The 21,838-nt window shown below is 48.1% G+C and overlaps 1 protein-coding gene across 1 annotated transcript; it reads right to left on the bottom strand.

Annotated features, from left to right (window-relative positions):
- Positions 1 to 19,070: 19,070 nt before the first annotated feature.
- LOC136539043 (expansin-A31-like) lies at positions 19,071 to 19,920 on the bottom strand. The gene is made up of 2 exons (XM_066530970.1): positions 19,803 to 19,920; positions 19,071 to 19,705 (listed from the first exon to the last, which is right to left on the bottom strand). The coding sequence occupies exons 1-2, from the start codon at positions 19,918 to 19,920 to the stop codon at positions 19,071 to 19,073; spliced, it is 753 nt and encodes a 250-aa protein (XP_066387067.1).
- Positions 19,921 to 21,838: the final 1,918 nt, after the last annotated feature.

Genomic DNA, 21,838 nt, shown 5'->3' with positions numbered 1-21,838 from the left:
ACGGCACCTACCATGCTATCCTTGGTCGACCATCGCTCACCAAGTTCATGGTCATACCTCACTACAGGTATTTGGTGCTCAAGATGCCTACCGAGAAAGGAGTTCTAACTCTTAGGGGTAACGTATACGCAGCTTACACCTGCAAGGACGACAGCTTCAAAATAGCAGAGGCTCACGACCTCTCTATTTGCATGGCTAAGACCATGCTCGACACCAAGAATACCTCAGCCGACCACCTGGAGATCCTAGAGCTCGAGGCTCCATGCAAGAACATCAAGTCCAAGGAGCATAGGGTGGTCTAGCTGGTCGATGGTGATCCCAGCAAAATGGCCCTTATCGGGGCCAACCTTGATGCCAAATAGGAAGACGCGCTCGTCAAGTTCTTGAGGAGCAATGTGGATGTGTTCGCATGGAAACCTGCTGACATGCCCAATGTACCTCGGAACTTGATTGAGCACTCCTTGAATGTCAATGGCAAGGCCAAACCTATCAAGCAGAAGCTACGACGGTTCGCTCGCAACAAGAAGGAGGTGATTAGGGTAGAAGTTACATGGCTTTTGGCAGCCAGATTTATCAAAGAAGTGTATCATCTGGAGTGGTTAGCCAACCCGGTTCTTGTACGCAAAAAGAATAATGAATGGAGAATGTGCGTTGATTACACTAATCTCAACAAACACTACCCTAAGGACCCCTTCGGCTTACCTTGCATAGATGAGGTCATAGATTCAACCGCTAGTTGCGAGCTGCTTTCCTTTCTTGATTGCTACTCTGGTTATCACCATATCGCTCTAAAAAAGGATGACCAAATCAAGACATCTTTTATCACGCCTTTTGGTGCCTACTGCTACACGACCATGTTGTTCGGGCTCAAGAATGCCGGGGCTACCTACCAACACGCCATACAGGCCTACCTCAAAGATGAGATAAAAGACGACCTCATCGAGGCTTATGTTGATGATGTAGTTGTCAAAACCAAGGAAGCACATACCCTTGTTGATAACCTGGAACGCACCTTTGTAGCCCTTAATACATTCCAATGAAAATTAAACCCAAAGAAGTGCATCTTTGGTGTTCCTTCTGGTATACTGCTTGGCAACATCGTTAGTTACGACGGCATATGCCCTAACCCAGAGAAAGTCAAAGTTGTCTTAGACATGAAGCCACCCAAAAAGGTGAAGGATGTCCAGAAGCTTACCGAATGCATGGCTGCTCTCAGTCGTTTCATATCAAGATTAGAAGAAAAAGGACTACCATTTTTCAAGCTACTCAAAGCATCCGAGAAGTTTGAGTGGTCGGAGGAAGCAGACGCTGCCTTCACACAGCTGAAACAATACCTACATCACCTCTGGTCCTCACTGCTCTAAGAGAAGATGAAACTCTCCTACTTTACATTGCGGCAACTAATCGGGTGGTCTCCACTGCCATGGTGGTCGAGTGCGACGAGCCTGGCCACGCCTATAAGGTACATCGACCAATCTATTTCATCAGTGAGGTACACAATGAATCCAAGACCAGGTACCCATAGATTTAGAAACTAATCTACGCCATACTGATAACATCCCAAAAGTTGAAACATTACTTTGATGGATATCGTGTGGTGGTCATGACCGAGTACCCTCTAGGAGACATTATTCGTAACAAGGATGCAAATGGGCGCATCGTCAAATGGGCAATGGAGCTATGCCCTTTCTCTTTGGAATTTGCAAGCCGTACTACAATCAAGTCTCAAGCACTCGTCGATTTCATCATCGAGTGGACAGACTTAAGCACACCTGCCTCTCAGGGGCCCAATGAGTATTGGAAGATGTACTTCGATGGCTCTCTCAACATTGATGGCGTAGGGGCAGAAGTCCTTTTCGTGTCACCATCCAAGGAGCAGCTCCGGTACGTCCTCAAGATTTATTTCCCAGCATCTAATAACGCCGCCGAGTATGAAGCATGCCTACATGGTTTGCGCATTGCAGTCAAACTCGGTGTCAAACGTCTCTATGTCTACGAAGACTCGGCTCTAGTTATCAACCAGCTCAACAAGGACTCGGACACGACCAGCAAAAAGATGGATGCATACTGCAAATCGATCAGAAAGCTAGAAGGCAAGTTCTACGGCATCGAGTACACACATGTGGTCCGGGACAAAAATCAAGCAGCAGATGTGTTGTCAAAGTTACGATCGTCCTGAGCCAAAGTCCCACATGGCGTATTCATTTAAGACCTGCTCACGTCTTCCATCGAAGAGGAAGATTCCACGGTCAACAAGCCTCCATTGGTGGCTATGGTTTCAGCGTCGAACACCACCGAGCCATCTCCTGCCACTAATGAGCCTGATTGGACAGTACCGTTCATCAAGTACCTAACAGATGGCAGCGGTTACACCGATCGGACGGAAAACGAGCGCCTGATTCATCATAGTAAGCAGTATTTGCTCGTCAATGTCAAATTATGGCGCAAGAACGCAAAGGAGGAAATCTTGATGAAGTGTATAACCCAGGAGGATGGAAAACATCTCCTGGACCAAATCCACTTTGGCTCCTATGGCAACCATGTGGCCTCGAGAACGCTGGTTGGCAAGGCTTTCCGAGCAGGGTTCTATTGGCCGTCAGCGGTAGCCGATGCAGAGAAGTTAGTCCAACATTGTGAGGGTTGTCAGTTCTTTGACAAGAGAATCCACGTACCGGCACATGAGATTCAGACAATACCGGCCTCTTGGCCCTACGTATGCTGGGGACTAGATATGATTAGGCCCTTCAAACCGGCCCCTGGGAAATTTACATGTGTCTTTGTGCTGATCAACAAATTTTCTAAGTGGATAGAGTACATGCCTCTGGTATAGGCATCCTCAGAAAAGGCTATCACGTTCATCGACCGAGTCATCCACCGCTTCAGCATACCTAATAGCATCATCACTGATCTGGGTACTCAGTTCACTGGGAATGCTTTTTGGGACTTCTACGATGAAAGGAGCATAGTAGTAAAATACGTCTCAGTGGCGCACCCTAGAGCTAATGGATAGGTCGAGTGGGCAAACGGTATGATCTTGGATGCACTAAAGAAGAGGATGTACAGAGAAAATAACAAAGCTCCCGGAAGATGGCTCAAAGAGTTACCAGCCGTGGTCTGGGGCCTTAGAACCTAGCCCAGTCGTAATACCGACGTATCACCATACTTTATGGTTTACGGTGTTGAGGCAGTGCTCTTAGCAGATATAGCCTTTAGATCAGCAAGGGTAGAGAACTTCAACAAAGACAAGGTCAATGAGGCATGGGAGCTAGAAGTGAATAGTGCAGAAGAGAAGTGGCTTGATTCTTGCGTACGTACAGCCAAATACCTTGCTGTTTTGCGCAGGTACTACAACAAGAATGTTAAGGAGCAGTTCTTCATGGTCGGGGACCTGGTCCTGAAGTGGAAGACGAATCAGGCTGGTGTCCACAAACTCGCAACTCCATGGGAAGGGCTCTTCATGATCAAGGAAGTCACACGGCCAACGTCTTACAGGTTAGCTCACCTGGACGGTACGGACGTACCCAATTCATGGCACATTGACAAGCTTAGGCATTTCTATGCTTAACTACTAAGATATGTACTCCTCTTGTACTTTCGATTTAATTCAATAAAGCTATTATGATTTCTCCGACCACTCTAATGTGTCACTTTGAAGTCTATGGTTATTCTAACTCAACCAGTCAAAACCAACCACCATTCCTTCCTGGGTTTTCGGAGCAGGCCCTGTCTCTGGTCCCTCCCAACGCGTGCATGGGATCTGCTCTCTACGCTACGGGTGATCAGCAAGTCCCCTCTAGTTTGACTTGTCTACGTCTACGTGTGCATAGGTCATGCACCTCACACTCCGACCACATGGCAAACCAGGGCCGTACGAACCTTTTAGGATGGTGTGTCAACTAAACTGGTACAACTAAATAGAACGCTAACATGTTCTCACTTAGTTACACCAACACGAGTTCCAAGCTTAAATACGTTTTATATAAAACAAACAAGCTTATGATGATTTACAGTTACATTATTACAAGCTTGCCTAAAAAGGTACAAGTTTACAATAACAAAACTACATCTTCTTCTACAGCTATAGCCTATCCTATTGGCTAGTCGGTGCACACGGCACCTGTTGCTCGCTGCTCCTGACATCCTGCTCGAGTCTCGGGGACTCCTGTACTGGTCGAGCTGAAGAGGGTGGCCCCGCTGTTGCCTGGCTAGTCGAGACCGCAGGCTTCGCCGGTTGGATTAAAACTGATGGCGCTTCTAGCTGACTTGTTGATGGCGTACCCTGTACAGGTGTTGTCCCATCTCCACACAGGTTAATGTCGCTAATTATTTTTGCCGACAAGTCTAGCTGTGTCATCCGAAGCTCCTCAGCCTTGTCTGGATCTACCTCCTTCGGGTATCTAGCCTCCAGGCATTTGAGATCGATCAAGGGGTAGTGAGCACGCACCATGCTTAGTACATGTGTGCCTGTGTACTCACCCGCCTCCTTCACGAACTCTTGGAACCATCCCCATGCCTTTCGGCATCTATCAACCAGTTCGAGCTATGGCATCCTTGGCACGTCCTCTACAAGCGCTGGATCGATAAGGTTGAGGACTGGCAAAATGCCCACTGCCCCTTCCTGGCACCATTTCTTCCATGCGTCCCAATCCTTGGTGATCTCTTGGAACTACACCTTCCAGCCATCACGTTCTTTTATCACGGCTTCCAGATGCTTCTTGGCATTGACTTTTAAAACTAAAAACCTCACAAGACATTAAAATGTCATGCCACGACAAGATAGGGCGGGCAACAAAAGTAAGCAAGGGGGTCTGGAACACTTACTTTTTAGTTCCTCCTTCATCTTGGTCATGTGGTCCCGGAGTTGTGACTGGTCGTGCGCTAGTTTCTTGTTGTCCTCCTTCAGGTGATCACACTCTACGACCACATGGCTATTCTCCTCTCAGAGACGAACTACTTCGGCTTCTAAGCCTGCACTACAGCTGTTACTGCCAACAACGCAACAACACTTGTCATGCACTAGTTGTGATAAAGTGACAACTTACTTGTTCTTTCCTGCTCTTTGATACTGAGCTGGACGACCAGGTTCTAGTTCTACGCCTCTTGCTTTGTCCTCTCATGGTTGGTGGCGCAAGCGTTCAACTTTGGCCGCCAGTTCTTTATTGCTTGCTGTGATCCCCTCAATCTGGTCGAAGCACTTCTTTCGGTACCTTGCGGTCTTCATTAAGTCCTGCATGTAAAAAGCTAAGTAAGACAGTTTGACTGGATAGCAAGATTAGGTGGTGAAGCAAAGCATACCTAGACTTCCGTCACCAGTCGTTTCGCCGCTCGTTCAACTTTCATGGTCTCTTCGACCTCTGGGATTTCCTCATGAACAACCCATTGGTTGTTCCGCCAGCACGACACATATACATGTTGTCGTTTGTCCTATGGATGGCCCAGGACCTCCTCTACTTTGTCCTCTTTGGCCTCTTCTTCGGGTAGCGGTGCTCATCAGGAGTTTGCAGCTTCTGCGATCACTATGGCCTTCCCACAAGCCATAGCATCGACAAACGTGCTCTGTGCTATCACCTCCAGCTACTGCTCCTCGGTCTGTCCCGTTATCCTTGGTGCTAAAGTGTCACCCTCAGTAGGGTTAGTGCTCGGAGCACTTGTGCTTGGCTCAGCTCTTCCCTCGACCCCTTGCTCAGGGACTGTTGTCTGACCGCTTGTGGTCTGAGGCTCTGATGGACCTTCTGCTATGTTTTCCTCCATAGCTGGCTGCTAGGCAGTCTTCTCTGCAAGTGCTAGAGGAGCCATGCCGCTCCCGGCTAGTTGACCCAGATTTTTAGTGGACACCGACCTAGTATATTCGAGATATGGTTCAGAAGGCAACCATAATCAATAAAAATTGCAAGCCTACATCAAAGTTACAAATACTTACATATTGGAAGCGCGGAATGATGCAGCAAAGGCACGTCTCTTCGGTCGTGCCTGCTCCACATGTTGTGTGGGTGACACCTAGTCTCCCTCTACATCTAGCACCGATGCTGGGGCTTCGTGCTCGACCCCTCCACCGCTTGTCCTTTGCACTGCAGTGTCGGCGATGTGGGTCCCACAGGCACGGAGGAGCCGCCTTGCTCCATCGATTCTAGTTGCCTCCTCCTCTTTCGAGGGACGAGTCAGAAGATGTTTGCATTCTCCCCCTCCTCTATGTCATCATCCGATAGAGTGAAGATAGCCTGACGACGCTTGCTGGCCGCCGGCCGCTTACCAGCAGCTTTGGCTACTGCCTCCTCCCCAACTCCGAGCACAGCCCAGTCGATGTCTTCGATCCCGATGCTGGTCTGGGCGGTTGGGCCGACAACTTGCAGCCAATCTACACTAGGGGGTGGAGACATGAACACTATTGCCCTATCCCAACCGTTAATCTGGGAAACACAAAGGAGATAACACAGTAAGTTTCTAGTACAACATAAAACTACGGGTACAAGGCAGGATGATTTACCTTTGGGGGAGGTCGGGCGAGCTTGAAAGCGTGCTCGATGTCGCACAATCTAACATAATTTGGATCAGCTAAGTTAAATAGCTCTCTAATTCTGGCTTTGACTTCGATCTTATCAAGCGCCTCTTGCCTGGTCCTCGTTGGGTCTGTGCTACCTTGGTACTCGTAGCCGGGATGTACCCTCCTCTGGCAGGGCTGGATCCTTTGGCTAATGAAGTTCCTGACCATGCTCGGACCGTCCAATTTCTTCCATAGGATCATCCCAAGTAGTTCTGGGATCTGTTCCAGGTGCTCGGGCTTCTCCGACCAGCTGGTCTTCTTCTCCAAAATGAACCCCACGTCGCACAGTGTGATCGTGTTCGGCTCTTCGCGGATGTCGAACCACTTCTTGTACCAGTCATCAAGCGACGTGTTCCAAGGGCAGTGCAGGTACTGGGCCTTCATCCCATCACAAAGATTGAGGTACACACCTTCAGCTATCTTCGAGCCACCGCTTCCTTTCTTCCGCAGACAGAAAAGATGGTGAAAGAAGTCAAAATGGGGCTAGAAGCCGCCATATGCTTCGCAAAGATGAATGAAGGTTGAGACAAGAAGAATCGAGTTGGGATGCAGATTGCAAATCCCAATCTCATAATACAGACAGAGCCCCTGAAGGAAAGGGTGCACTGGAACCCCAAAACCCGCTTGAAGAAATCTTTGAAAACCACAATCTCACCTCGTTGTGGATCGGGGTACCCCTCGCCTTTCGGCGTGCGCCATCCTACGAGTTCCTTGTTGTGGAGTACTCCCATGATGACGAGGTCTTCGATGGTCTGTTCGTTGCTTCTTGACTTCCACCACTCCTTCGCCATGACTCCGGCTTTCTTCTAGGCGTCACTTTTTGCCATGAATCCGGCCTTGCTGATGAAAACGGATACGGTGGATGAGTGATTGGTGATGATTTTGGAGGTATTAGGGTTGGCAAGAGGAAGAAGAAGGCTGCGGTGGCGAATGGTAATGGGGCTCGGTAAAAAGTAACTTACCAATCCTATACTATATTTAACCAAGAGTTCTGCTGTTTCGTCTGCCCGAGATTCTTGGGAGACGTGCGCACGCGCCGCAGACGATTGTTTTCACAACCTCGAGATCTATGCCAATATATGTGCCTCTTTGTTATCAGTGTATGCGCCTCTTTGTTACCAGTGTGAGAGGGCCCACACTGACGCACCTCCTTACAAGTGTCAAGTGATTGTTTGCTTGAAAGGACAAGAAGGCAGTATGATGTACTATACCCATCCACTTTTTTGACCAGACATGTTAGATTGGAATTGATAGAGTAGAAGATAAATAAATACACCAAATAATAGTACAAGTGGTATTTGGTCCAGACCACTATCGTGCTCGGGGACTGCTATCGTGCTCAGGGATGGTCCAGACCACTATCGTGCTCGGGGACTGCCCAGACCACTATCGTGCTCTAGGACTGCTCCGACCACTACTGTGCTCGGGGACTGCTCCGACCACTATCGTACTCGAGGACTTTTCAGACGACTACCATGCTCGAGGACTGCTCCGACCACTACCATGCTTGAGGACTGTTCCGACCACTGCTCGGAGAACGCTCTCCTCGGCTACATGTGATTTGTACTTACATACAGTCGAGAGGCATTTATTTGGACCTTGCTAGAAGGCTCATACCTCGCCTTCTAGCAAGCTCGGGGACTACATCGGTATGATGCACCTGCCGGTGCATCTCATATCGCCTGTATGACGATTGGGTTCTCAACTTAACTGGGAATTCTTTTTTAGACCCTAGCACCACGTGCCTACGTCACCAACTACCAGGCTCGAGGACTAAGTGGGCACACTTCACCTTGCGGTGAATGTGTTTATCTTATCAACCCCTACGCTTTGACTGATTGCCAGAATTACTATTATCCAAGGGTCACTTACATTTCTTTTCAAAAATACAAGTGGGCACACTTGATAAGAAAAGAAATCTTTTTGTTTTTTCTTTAAGAACAACATGCATTCTTTAGACAACCAGAATCTTCGGCTATAATCGTGGTCTAATGCTCTCCAGAATGCTGGCATATTTGATTGGTCAATGTTTCAATCAGTTGGAGATGACATGAAGACGGATTGCATTAGTCGAAGGAGATCGAACGGCGTGTCGTAGCATAATACATGGTGCTCGGGGACTAGCTATGGGGGTATTAACCCCTATACCCTTACGGCTAGGCCTGGGCCGGCTCGAATCAGGGGGTCTAGCCCACTAGAAGTCGACGCATGGCCCGGGCAACCTATTCGAAATCCCACACAAGGAGTCAAGGCGGATTTGGAGATCAAGCAAGATCCTGGTCGGTTAGAATAGGAATCCTTATCCAGCCACCTATGGCAATTGTAACTGGCTAGGATTAGTTTCTAGATCTGTAACCCTGCCCCCCGAACTATATAAGGTGGGTAGGGGACCCCTCTAAAAAACATCTCTCTCATTGACATACAGCAATACAATCAAACGCAGGACGTTGGTATTACGCCTTCTCGGCGGCCGAACCTAGATAAAACCTTGTGTTTGTCTTGCGTTACCATCTTGTTTGTGGCTTGCGCATCTGTCTGCTGAGAATCTACTACCTTGGGCATACCCCTATGTAGACTGCCGACCATATTTCATCGATAGTATGTAAAAGTCAAAGAACGACGAATGAAACAGGAATGCTTACCTAGAGTGTTGACACCGCGGTCGGCCATTGGCGTATGGGAACGCTTGATCTCATGCTCGCTGCTCGGAGCTAGTGGAGAGAAGGAGTAGAGGTCATGTTGAGGACATCATCACCAATCTAGAACCGCCCATGCTTCTTGCCTTGCCCCACCCTCATCATGAGCTGAGGATCAAGGCGCTCCTTGGTTCGTGGATCATAGCCTGGCCATGGACTGACCTTGCCACCTCCGTGTACGAAGAGAGGTGGGTGTGGATGCTGGAGTTGGTGTACGCCTCAAGCGGGGCATCTAGGTTGTACTCGATGTCAGCCGTCGCCTTGCCCATGTGAGCTAGAGCATATGCCTTGAGTTGACCAACTGGCTGGCCACCGTGTGCATCTGACTACGAGAAAGACAACAACATGTGGTTAGAAATGATGTAGAATTGAGCGTGACTAGATTAGAGCAATGGCGGAGACTTACATATGCCTTTGCATATTTGCTGAGGCTATGGCTACCCTGATGGTTAGGTACACCTGGCATCTGCAAACACCTGTCACAGGCCTCCTCGTGCTTCTTCTGCCAGTCCCCGTCCAACCAGGTGTCCACAATATATTCCCAGCAATAGGGGTGGGTGGCGCACCAGCTTGGAATCGCCTATAGGACATCAAGTAGATGACATATCAGAAGATCAAATTAGGCATACTTAATCTCAAAAGAAATGAATATTCATGTTTTGTATTTACCTGTATGTACTGCTCCCTTGTCAGCGTCATCCATCTTGCCTCCTCTTTGTTGACACGCCTGAGTAGGAACTTGGCGTTGTAGTCTATGTGGGCCTAGAGGCGGGACTCGTAGTGCAAGTCCATGACATGCCTTTTACAGGAAGCGTAAGCCACCTGATATGCACTTTCCTCCTGTCCCTCCTAGATTCTGAAGAAGTCTGCATAAAGACACGAGGTATCCATTATTTTATTTCAAGAATGTCCAATGAATGCGAGGAATTAAGGAATGTAGTGCAAGAAAGACTTACCCACAACTCCCTAATCACCCGATCTGCCTTGTTTCTACAGCGGATGCCATTATGATCTGGAGCATCCTGCACGAGGGCATAGTGGTCGAACGTCTAGGCTAGCTCCCAATCCTGATCTCCTTTCCTAACTAGGCCAGGGAAGTGTTCCTTGCACAAAAGTCCCAGGTTGCCATTCACATTGCATGTCGGGCCGCCTGGTCCACAAGCACCCAGTTCCTGCACAAGTGGTCCACAATAGTTATTAGTTGTTATTATGATTTTTCAACATATCAAATGAAGAACATATGAAGTTACTTACTTATCGCCCTCGGGTGCAATCAGTGGGTGCCTCTCAACAGATATCGGTCGCTTCGGGAGCTTTGCGGGACCTCGCTAGTAGGGCTTCGACGTACTAGAGGAAGTGGAACCCCCTACGGTCGCCGCCTCCTCATCCTCCATCGCTGGAACTGCCTCCTCATCCTCCGTCCGTGGACCCCGTCCTCGTCCACCATGTGCTGAAGGTCGTCGTCATGCACAGAGTCGCGTGAGGAGCTGCGCCTGTGGTCAGTCAATGGCTCCCGCCTAGGCCTGCCTCTCGGCCTCCTCGGCCTCTCTGATGCCTCTGCCTCCTCAGCCACCACCATGTCCCTCCAGTTGGCATAAACTGAGGGGCAGCTCCTCCTAGTGGGCCCCATCACCTGCAATTAAAAAGAGTAAACCAGTAAGTACAAATAAACGAGACGTACTTAGTAAGAGATGCAAAATAAAGAAAATGTAATTACAAAATAACATAGTATTACATGTATTTCTAATATTCTTCAGGACCAGGATTATCTGGACGATAGGTATCGTCATCACTATCAAGATTGTCCAAATCCTCAACAGCCTCATCCTCATCGTTGTCATTGCCTAGTCGTAGTCCGTCAAGCATTTCCAAGTCCTTTGGATCATGCACCTCATTTGCAGCATCCTCATCAACAACCCATTCGTCGTCTGCTTCCATTTTGATCTCTCCGGTTAAGTCTATCTCAAGCATCCCTGGTAGCCCCTCTTCTTGTTGATAGAACTCTCTGTCATGCGTGTTTGGGTTCAAGTTGTAATCATCAGGGTTTGGGCGAGGTAATCTACTGTGTGGTGATACCTTGTGCACAATATACCAACCCTGAAGATGTGGGTCGGTTTTGCAAGCATATGGACAATAATAAACTTGTGTGGCTTGTTGAGCCACAATATAGACATCTCCTAGATAGAAGGAATCCTGTCGAGTTTTGACTATCCCAAGTTGATGGGACTTTCTCGATACTGTAGGATCAAACCACTGGCATTTGAATATGATAGGATTAAGTGCTTTGGAACCATGGTAGTCGAGCTCGTATATTTCTTCAACTACCCCATAATACTCCTCCTGATCAGTGCTGGCTGTAAATACTCTGGTATTCGTGGTCCTTGGATTGGGACAACTTTGCTCGTACCTTGTTGTGTGGAAGCGATATCCATTCACGTCATAAGCGTTAAATGACAAGACCTTATAGTCAAAGCCATTGGCCACCTGTCGTAATTCAGCACTTATAGACACATCCCTTTGGCACTGCAAGTTCAAGCAGGAGAGAAATGAAATCAGGCAACTTGGAACATCAAACTTAGTAAGGGCTAAGTTGGCCGGTACCTTTTTTTGTAACCATGTAATGAAATCAGGTGAACCATGTTGAAGAAGGGTCTCTCATTCATGGTCAGAAGGTGGCCTTGAATGATGCCAGGATTCATAAAAAATTTCCCTGCACCAACAAGGAACAATGTTGTTGGATGTACAAAAGTTACGGAGTATGTAACAAGTTCGTTGAGAACTTACCCCATATACGTTTCCACTTCGTCAAGGTTGGTCAACATGTAGAGCATGATCTTGCATCACTCTTCATAGCTCAAGGTCTTTGTGGTCGCTCCACTTGCTTTCCCACGTGGCCCTTTGAAAAGGCTAAGGGTCGATTCATTTTCATCCTCATTGTACCGAGCAGGTGGATTATGCATGCTAGGAAGGTTCTCATTATAGTATGTTGTTGTGAAGTTTGACACCTCCTCATGAATGAATGCCTCAGCAATGGAAGCCTCAATCCTACCTTTGTTTCCACATTTCTTGCAAATAGTCTTTAGACATCTCTCGATTGGATAGCACCAATGGTTCTGCACGCCCCCCCCCCCCATTCATGCCTCGGACAGGAGGTGCAAAATCAAATGCTGCATCAACAAGAAAAAGCTAGGTGGAAAGATCTTCTCCAACTTATAGAGCAACAGAGGTGCCACTTTTTCCAACTCCTCAACCACTTTCACATATACCTCCTTGGCACAAAGCTGGCGGAAGAAAAAGCTCAACTCTGCCAGCACCTTCTAGACATTCTCAAGGATGTAGCTTCAAACCATCGATGGAAGAAGCCGCTCAATCCATATGTGGTAGTCATGACTCTTCATCCCCAAGACTTGGCCAGTCTCTGGGTTCGCTCCCCTCCTTAGATTCACTGCATACCCATCCAGGAACTTTAACATCTGCATCCATTGTATCACTTCCATTCTGTGCTTCTTTTCTAAGATGTAATCGGCATTAGGCCTTTTCCATGGCTTGCCGTCTCTTGGAGGCAGCATCTCTGGCTTTGGTCTATCGCATAGCGTTGCCAGGTCCACTCTGGCATTAGGGTTGTCCTTTGTCTTGTCAGGAATGTCCATGAGTGTTGCCCAAAGTGCTTTGGCGGCATTCTTCTCAGTGTGCATTACATCTATATTATGTGGAAGGAGAAGGTCATCAAAATAGGGAAGCTTCTCCAAGCCCGACTTATGAGTCCACATATGTTCGACACCATATCCCACAAAGCAATCTTTCTTTGGATTATCTTTCTTTTGACTATCTTTCTGTGGTCAACTATCTTTCTATGGATTGACCACGAGAGCATCTATCTAAGCATGAACCTAGGCACTAGTCATCTTCTGAGGTTCAGGGTCAGTCACCTTGACACCTTTCATGAAGTTCTTGGTGTCTTGTCTGAATGCATGGTTAAGAGGGAGGAACTATCGATGCTTGTCGAACGATGAAAACTTGCCACCGTTCTTCAACCAAATGAACTCCAGTGTTGTCTTGCATACCAGGCATGGGAACTTCCCATGGACACACCAGGCACTGAATATGCCATACGCTAGGAAGTCATGCATGGAGTACTGGTACCAAACATACATTTTGAAGTTTTTCTTTGTAGCTCGGTCGTAAGACAATACCCCTTCATTCCAAGCACTGATCAATTCATCATAAACAGGCTCCATGTACACACCCATTTTGTTTCCCGGGTGTCCATGAATTATCAACGTCAAGAATATGTTTTGCCGTTGAAGGAGGACCCCGAGTGGGGAGATTGAGGGGGATAGCAAACACAGGCCAACAAGTGTATGGGGCCAACATCATTCCATAAGGATTGAACCCATCTGTTGCCAGCGCAACACGTACATTACGGGCCTCAAGATCTTTGTCACGATGCTTGCGATTAAAGCTTTTCCATGCTTCACCATCAGCTGGATGTACCATCTTGTCAGGATTGTATCGAATGCCATTCTTGTGACATGCCATCTGTTTCGCCGACTCCTTGGTCATGAATAGCCGTTGGAGCCTTGGTATGATCGGAAGGTGCCATAGGACTTTCATGGGGATCTCAAGCTGCTCCTTCTGGCCATCACCTTTGTCTACCTCCACATACCTAGAGCATTTACACTTTGGACAGTACTTTGCATCCTTGTGATCTTTCCTAAATAGGACACACCCCTTTGGACAACAATGTATCTGCTCATACAGCATCTTAAGTGCATGAAGGAGTCTCTGTGACTCGTAGAAGCTGCTCGGCAGAATATGACCCTCCAGAAGAAGCCCACCAATAATTGCCAACATACCATCGAAGCAGGCTCAACTCATGTTGTACTGGGACTTCAACCCCATTAGGTGTTCAATGGCATCCAGTTGAGAAATCGTTGCCTTCTTGTGTAGGAGCTTCTATGACGAAGACAACATTTGGTAGAATGCCTTTCCGGTTGGCTTTGGCTCCTCCTCCTCCTCCTCCTTCTCCTCCTCCTCCGTAGGTCTTTTAGCGAACGTTGCTTCGTGAAAGTCACCTAACCATCCTGCTACCCCACCATCAGCATCAAATGCCTCCAAGCGGAGTCTCGCCACCTCCTCTCTAGTATGATGGGCTTCACCATGGAACACACACCGGGTATAGTTTGGCGTAAATCCATACTTGCAAAGATGTTCCCCCATGATCTTCCTTGTTTTTCTTTTTCTGTTTCCGCATTCGCTATAGGGACAGAATGTGTCTCTCGCTCCATTAGCTGCCTTGCCAAATGCTTGGTTCTAGAAACCCTCAGTCTTGTCCATCCATTCAGGGGTGATTTCAGCCTGACTTGGGCGGCCCGTGTACATCCACTCACGGTTATCCATCCTCTAGCATATACATGAGCGAGTAATATAACCATCAATTGCATCTGAATGGCGTGCCTACTGTCTAATGGGTGAGGATAGGTCCTAATCCCACCCGTGGATGCGTAGATGAGGTTAGTTTACATGCTCTACTCCGATCTGAGATAAAATTTTGGCAACACCTCCCTGTTGTTCTCACGATACACATCCTGGAAGGGAGAGTGTGTATCCAAAGAACAACAGGGAGGTGGTGCCGAAACTCTATCTCAGATCGAAGCAGAACATGGAAACTACCCCATCTACGCATCTGCGGGCTGTCCAAAAAAGTGGACAATCTGAAACAGATACGGTCTTAGATATGCGAAGATCCGCATACCTCCAACCGTATCTGTTTCGAACGAGAGACGCCTAACTAGGTTACACCGATCTACGACAACGATAAGGAAGAGAGGTTATTTATACCTAGGGTGGCGGTGGAGTCAGGCTAGCAGGGCAGTGGTGAGGCAACGCTGTGCAGGCAGGACCACAGCTCGACGAAGATGATCGGGGTCGCCTATATACTCCAGGTCCCCTCCGATGGGATCTGCTCTGCAAAAGAAGAATTATAATACTATAAGTTAAAAATTTTGGTAGAACCTCCCCTATACGGGGAGGTTTCCAAAACCTGCAAGAAAAAAGCCGGCACGATGGCCGACAACATATATACGGCACGAAAGCCCACACATCCACGTACAGCACGAAGGCCCACACATCCAGATACGCCACTAAAGCCGTCAATGACATACAAGGCACGAAGGCCAACAACCGGGGGGCTTCATACCTTGGGTGGCGGTGGAGTCGGGCAACGCGGTGCCAGGGTCACCTTCGTCTCCAGCATGGGGCGGGGTCGACGGTAGGGACGAATGGCCAGGGGCGTGGTCGGCGGCCGAGGCTCCTCCTCCTCCCTTCTCCTTCCTCCTCCCTTCCCCTTCTCCTCCCTTCTCCTTCTTCCTTCTCCCTTCTCCTCTCCTCCACCTCCCTTCTCTCCTCTACTCCCCTGCTCCTCCTCTCCTCCACTCCAGCGGTTTAGGGGCGGGGGGCAGCCGAGGCAGGGCACCACCGGTAGGTCCGCGTCCAGCGACGGAGTGGGGCCGGGGTGGGGCCGGCTGCGGCGGAGGTCGGGCGGCGGCGGGGTGGGGCTAGGGCAGGGCCGGGGCAGGGCGGTGCACAACCGGCCGGGGAGGGCAGACCCGGGCGCGGGCCGGCCACGGCGGAGGTCTGGCGGCGCCGGTGGTCCACGGCGGCGGGGCGGGGCCGGGGCGCACGGCTGTGAGAGGGAGAGTGGGAGAGTGGGAGCGGGCCGGCCGGCCCGCTAGGGTTCAGTGGGGCGGCCCTTTGCCGAGTGCCGAGATGCGGGCACTCGGCAAAGAAATTCAAGGGGGTTCTTTTAATCCGAAAGATGAAAAAAAATCTGAATATTCTTTGCCGAGTGCTGCAAGCCTGGCACTCGGCAAAGAGGTTCCTTTGTCGAGTGCCAATTCCGAAACTCGGCAAAGTATTTTTATTTTTTTTTATTTTTGTTTTCAAATTTTTTCTATGGCATTTATACATTACCTTGAAGCACATGTTCCAATTTGGAACTTTTCTATGACTTTTAGGTATATTTTTTAAATTTTTTATGTTTACTTGAATTTTTCTCGAAAAAGTAAATTTGAACTGCAGGTGCATGAAATATTGAAATTTAGCGATTCAAAAAATAGTATTCATGTTTTTGAGTGTATTTTGAGGCCGTGTGCAGGGACATTCATGAAATTTCGAACATCTGTTTCACGAAACAAGACCACCAACTTGTTAAAAAAGTGTTTTTTAATTATATAAAATGCAAACGAAGTCCAAAAATCACGAAACTTGTCGAGGTGTCGTGTCATCGCATGTGGAGATGTCTGGGTTTTAGGCATCGTACGTCACAACTTACTCAGAAACTTCTAAATTTTTTACCACAGCCTCTACATGTGATGACACGACACATCGACAAGTTTCGTGATTTTTGGACTTCGTTTGCATTTTATATAATTAAAAAACACTTTTTTAACAAGTTGGTGGTCATGTTTCGTGAAATAGATGTTCGAAATTTCACGAATGTCCCTGCACACGGCCTCAAAATACACTCAAAAACATGAATACCATTTTTTGAATTGCTAAATTCCAATATTTTATGCACCTGCAGTTCAAATTTACTTTTTTGAAAAAAATTCAAGTAAACATAAAAAATTTAAAAAATATACCAAAAAGTCATAGAAAAGTTCCAAATTGGAACATGTGCTTCAAGGTACTGTATAAATGCTACAGAAAAAATTTGAAAACAAAGAAACAACTTTGTCGAGTGTCGGAATTGGCACTCGGCAAAGGAACCTCTTTGTCGAGTGCCAGGTTTGCAGCACTCGGCAAAGACAGCACGTTTGCCGAGTGCTAACGGCCAGCACTAGGCAAAGGATGATGGAGGGGCCACCGGCGTCGCCTGAGATATTTTGCCGAGGGTTATTCTTTGTCGAGTGCCTGACACTCGGCAAAGAGGACGTTTGCCTAGTGTCCCTCTTTGCCGAGTGTTTGGCACTCGGCAAAGACGGCCTTTGCCGAGTGCCGGCTTTGCCGAGTGCGGCACTCGGCAAACTACCTCTTTACCGAGTGCCCGTGTTTCGACACTCGGCAAAGCGCCGAGCACTCGACAAAGAGCGCGTCTCCATAGTGCACAGTCTATGGCTCCAATGCAGCCGGCGTGGACTTGCATTGGCTCCAAGTTGACGTAATATAACGCTTTCTTTCAGGGGTCAGCGGCGTGGGTGTCGTCTGTGGTGGTTGACGATGCCAGTGGTCGGGTTCCATAACTGCCTGTCATGTGCATCTGTCACGTCCCTTTGGACTTCCTTGTGCCATGAGATCGAGTTCTGCCGAGAGATACCAGATATTCAGGATGCAAGCGGCGCGGGCCTGTCCGCAAGCCTGCTTGGCCCGCCCCGCAAAACAGGCCCACTGGACAACCACGACCTGCATCCTTTTCTGTTGCGGGCTGAGGCGGTCCAGCCTGCTAGCAAATGTGGGCCGCTCTCAGGACCCGCAAATTCCCGCAAACTCCTGCAACTTCCTTCGCATGCCGCGTGGGACTCGTCTCCGTCGGCCGTCGCCGCCACCTCCGCTAGGTCACGCGGCTGCTCAACGCCGCACGCAATAGCGATCTCTTCTTTCTTCTACCTCTGATCATAGTGTGTGGTCGGACAACGTCTGTCGTGCGTAGTTGGCAAGACTGGTGAGTGGTCGACTCAATTAAGCCAGTGATCCTGTGGGCTAACAATGATTACGGTTTCTTATACACTGAATGAATAAGAAATGCAGCATCTCTCTGCATGTTTCTCTGAATAAGAAGCAGCTGGTTCAGTTACTCAACATGTTTCTCTGAATTTCTTTTAACTTGGTAAAATTACTATGTTCAGTGTATATTAATTTTTCCCCTCCTGTACTGCAGCCCAGCATGTCAAATGTTCCGTCACAGTCTCAACTACACGAAGCTGGGTGCTCATCGGCGACCTCCCCTTTGATCGCCTCTTCCGGAGCAAAGCGCAAAAGGCCAATGGTAAATCAACAGAAGCCTTAGGCAACCAAGCGGTTCAAGCCTCCAATGGCAAGGAAGCTGAACTCTCCTGTGGCGACGAGGGCCACAATGATGAGACTACTAGTGTCTCCATTGGTTGTGGGGCCAAGGTCACCGTCACTTGGCCTGCAGAGGTCACCGTCACGCAGCCCGCGGAGTGGAGCTGCTCATTCAGGCTCTCATGACCACGGTAATTATGGGCCTCAACTTTTTGTCTGGATGGTTTCTATTTGAGACTGTAATGAACCTGAAACATTGATCTTCATTGCACAAAAAAAAAACCTGCGGATCCTGCTAGGCCGTGCAGGTTTGGCCACTAGGCCTAGTGCAGCAAGGGGACACCCGCAATGCCTGCAAATTGCGTTTTCGGCAAGGTGCGGCGGCTTGCAGGTGTCTGCAGACCGGCCCACTTGCATGGTTCCTTTAACTGCGCAATGTGAATGCCTGACAGCAGAACGGCGCCGACACCATCCTTGAAATGGTGGCTCAGCAGCAGAAGGCAAGTGCCGAAACTAACTGTAGTTATTAGCCAGTAGGATTCTGAACGAAACATGTGGAGTGCACGTTCTCGGAAATCATATACATGTATAGTGTGTAGTAAGTATATATCTACAACGTTGAAAGAAATATCTAAAATTCAAGAAATATATCTACAACGTTGAAAGAAATTAAGTGCAGGCCTTGAGGACCTCCCACCTTTCTACTTCTTTTTAATAAAATACGTGTTCTGGACTTCGGGAAAAAAAAAGACCTCCAACCCTTGCCATTTGACCGAACCATAAGAAATGGCGATGGGAAGATCCAAGCACTCTGCTGCTGCTTGCAGGTTTTAGTAGTAGAAATTCTGTGTTGTGGTGTAGGTCTGTCCGAACTGCCACCACCCAGCAGGCACCACATTCCAGAACTGAATGTACTGCCCGCCGGTACTGGTAACGGCGAAGCTGAGCCCCTGGCCGACGAGCCCAGCGAGCGCCTGCCAGTTGGCGCCCCAGTTCCTGGACATCTGGATCCACCCCGTCTTGTCGCCCTTCACCCAGGCGGCGCCCACGGAACCACTGCCCGCGAGGTTCTGGATGTTGACGAGCAGAAAATATTGGGAGCCGGCGATGCCGAAGCGCACGCCGCCGGTGCGCCAGCACTGGACCTGCTGGTACAGCACCGGGATGATGCCGGCACTGTAGACGCCGATATTCTCCCATGCCGGCTGCGACATATCGAAGTGGGGGCGCCCTGGGCCGCACCACCCGCCGTTGGGCAGCGCGTAGTTGGCCGGGCACAGGTTGGTGGCGGAGACCGTGATGGAGTTGCCGGGCTTGCAGGACTGACCGCCCGGACGTGACGTGTCGCAGGTGATGAGGTAGCACTGCCCGCACGACGCGCCGTCGTTGAACAGCGTTGAGCTCATCGCCGCGTTGTTGACGCCGTACCCGGCGTTGTACAGGTTGTCGTACCCGCACGCGCCACCTGCATTGGTACGTGCATGCGCGTACGTGGTTAGCAAAATGTGCGTAGCTCTTGCGGCAAAATGGATGCAATGGATAATTATTAAGGGATTGCTTACCCATGGTGCCGGAGCCGTCGGGTCCGCCGTAGAACGTGGCGGTGCCGGAAGACCAGCCCGCGGCGGCGAGCGCTAGGCACGCTGAGAAGGCTACGCACAAAATCAGGGGCCTCTTCATTTTCACGACTACGGTCGAGGTGGATTGGCAATGGAGGGATCAACCGTACGTGTTCTGGACTTATGCGATGAGACGGGATGCATGGAGTTGGCGCAGGCCAGTGCTTAAATAGTGGATGATCTAGCTAGCTGTGAAGGGGCAAACTGGAGGAAAGAGAGCGACAACTCACACGATAGGTACGGTGGGGCCATGGGGATATCGATCGATTAGGGAATGATGGTCGTGCCTTGCGCGCGTCAGAGTGCATATAGTCAGAACAGAGGAAATTCGGCCGTGTTCCATCGAAGCAAAAGCACATGCATGCAGTTGCAGACGCCTCATGCACGACGATACTAGCTAAGCTCCAAGGCCTGACTTTGGAGATGGAATTAATCATGGACAATTGCTTTAATTTAATGTATCTACGTTTTCATATGCTAATGATTAGCCTATATAATATATAGGTTAGCAACGGACTATCAACTAACCCGAATTCAATTCGTTCCACATTAGTTCGTTGAAACTCTGATCAACATCGCAACCGCTCCGGAACATCAATTTGTTTTGTTGGTGGCTACCGAGGAGATGTGTCACCGTCACCGATACATGCATCATGTTGTAAGTTGTAACTACCTTAACCCATCAGTCCACGCCTAGCCGTTACTCCATCCATTCAGGAATGATAAGCGCATTTTGATCAAACAAAATAGATTGTGACCCATGATTTATCTTACAATATATGTCTATTGCTAAAAAAAATTGATGTTATCTTAAAGGCACTACGAACACAAATCTACTGATACAAGTTTTAAGTCCTAAACTCATATATAATTTGATTAATTATTAATCCAACTGTACAAAACTTGACTTCTACCTGATCAAAGTATATTAATTTGTCATTCTGAACGGGAGTAACTTGCAGGAGCTAATTATTGTTATCTAGCGAGTTTTGCCCATTGGAGTTGCTTCTTAATCTATCCGGTAAATAAACAATTTAGGGTTTCGAGTCCATGCAGGTCATGACCTAGTAATGAATGTTCCACTACTCTATGAGAAATAGTAATTTATTTGGGTTGACTCATACTTGTCTATGTAATCCACCGCTATTGACAAATTCAGCTAAGCTAGCTTAGATAGACCCAGATGATGAGTTAGTTAGTTAGGGGCGTTGCTTGATCATCTTGGATGAATAGAACCAGAAGAATATATGGGTTGTTGAATCAATCATTGAAATGTGCAAGGCCATGCTTGGATGATGTTTTGCTACGATCATGTGCTTTTGTGATCATTTGATTGAATTCCATCCCATCATGAAGGCAATTTGGAATTAGCCCTTCAGAAAATGGCCGTACCTAAGAACATCATTAATAGCCATACATAGAATACTTGTTGGAGTTCTCTTCCGGTGGTGTAGGTTGTTGATTTAGCTGACGCGGAACCAATTTTGTGCTTCATTCCCAAGTTATTTTAACCGATAAGACCATGTGCTATATTATTATTTTTCCACATATATAGTAGCTCAAGATAGATCAAGGTAGGTATAGCAGACAGTCTTCCATAGCGTGTAATACACAGTTGTGCTTTTCACGCCTTAAAAAAGAGAGGTAGGATTAAAGTGCAGTGGTCTAATTTTGCAAATACATTAGAAGGGCTGCTTTATAGATTTTGGAGATATTGATTCAATTAACATCTAGCTACAAGACAAAAACTAGGGATCCATCTCAATTAATCAACTTTTTTGTTACTTTTGCTCATAAGACACATCACACTACATTCACATCTTTTTAATAAACATTAGATCGGTATTCTCTTAAGTGTCATTGTTGTATGTGAAAATCTTTGTGACAATTTGCTTTGCAATTTTAGAGTTTAGTGTTACTAATAACTTATTCCACTACAATTCTACAAAGATATTAAAATTACTGATTATGTCAATTCC

Source organism: Miscanthus floridulus, chromosome 2, assembly GCF_019320115.1.
Source record: "Miscanthus floridulus cultivar M001 chromosome 2, ASM1932011v1, whole genome shotgun sequence".
Classification (NCBI taxonomy): Eukaryota; Viridiplantae; Streptophyta; class Magnoliopsida; order Poales; family Poaceae; genus Miscanthus; species Miscanthus floridulus.
Note: the sequence above shows the minus strand (reverse complement) of the source record. Positions and strands in the feature narration are given on the sequence as shown.

What these genes read in the sequence shown, in the direction of transcription:
- LOC136539043 (XM_066530970.1), bottom strand. Translation starts at nt 19,920, where the DNA reads ATGAAGAGGCCCCTGATTTTGTGCGTAGCCTTCTCAGCGTGCCTAGCG. An exon ending in CGACGGCTCCGGCACCATGG is followed by an intron (nt 19,706 to 19,802) that starts GTAAGCAATCCC and finishes GTACCAATGCAG; the next exon opens with GTGGCGCGTGCGGGTACGAC.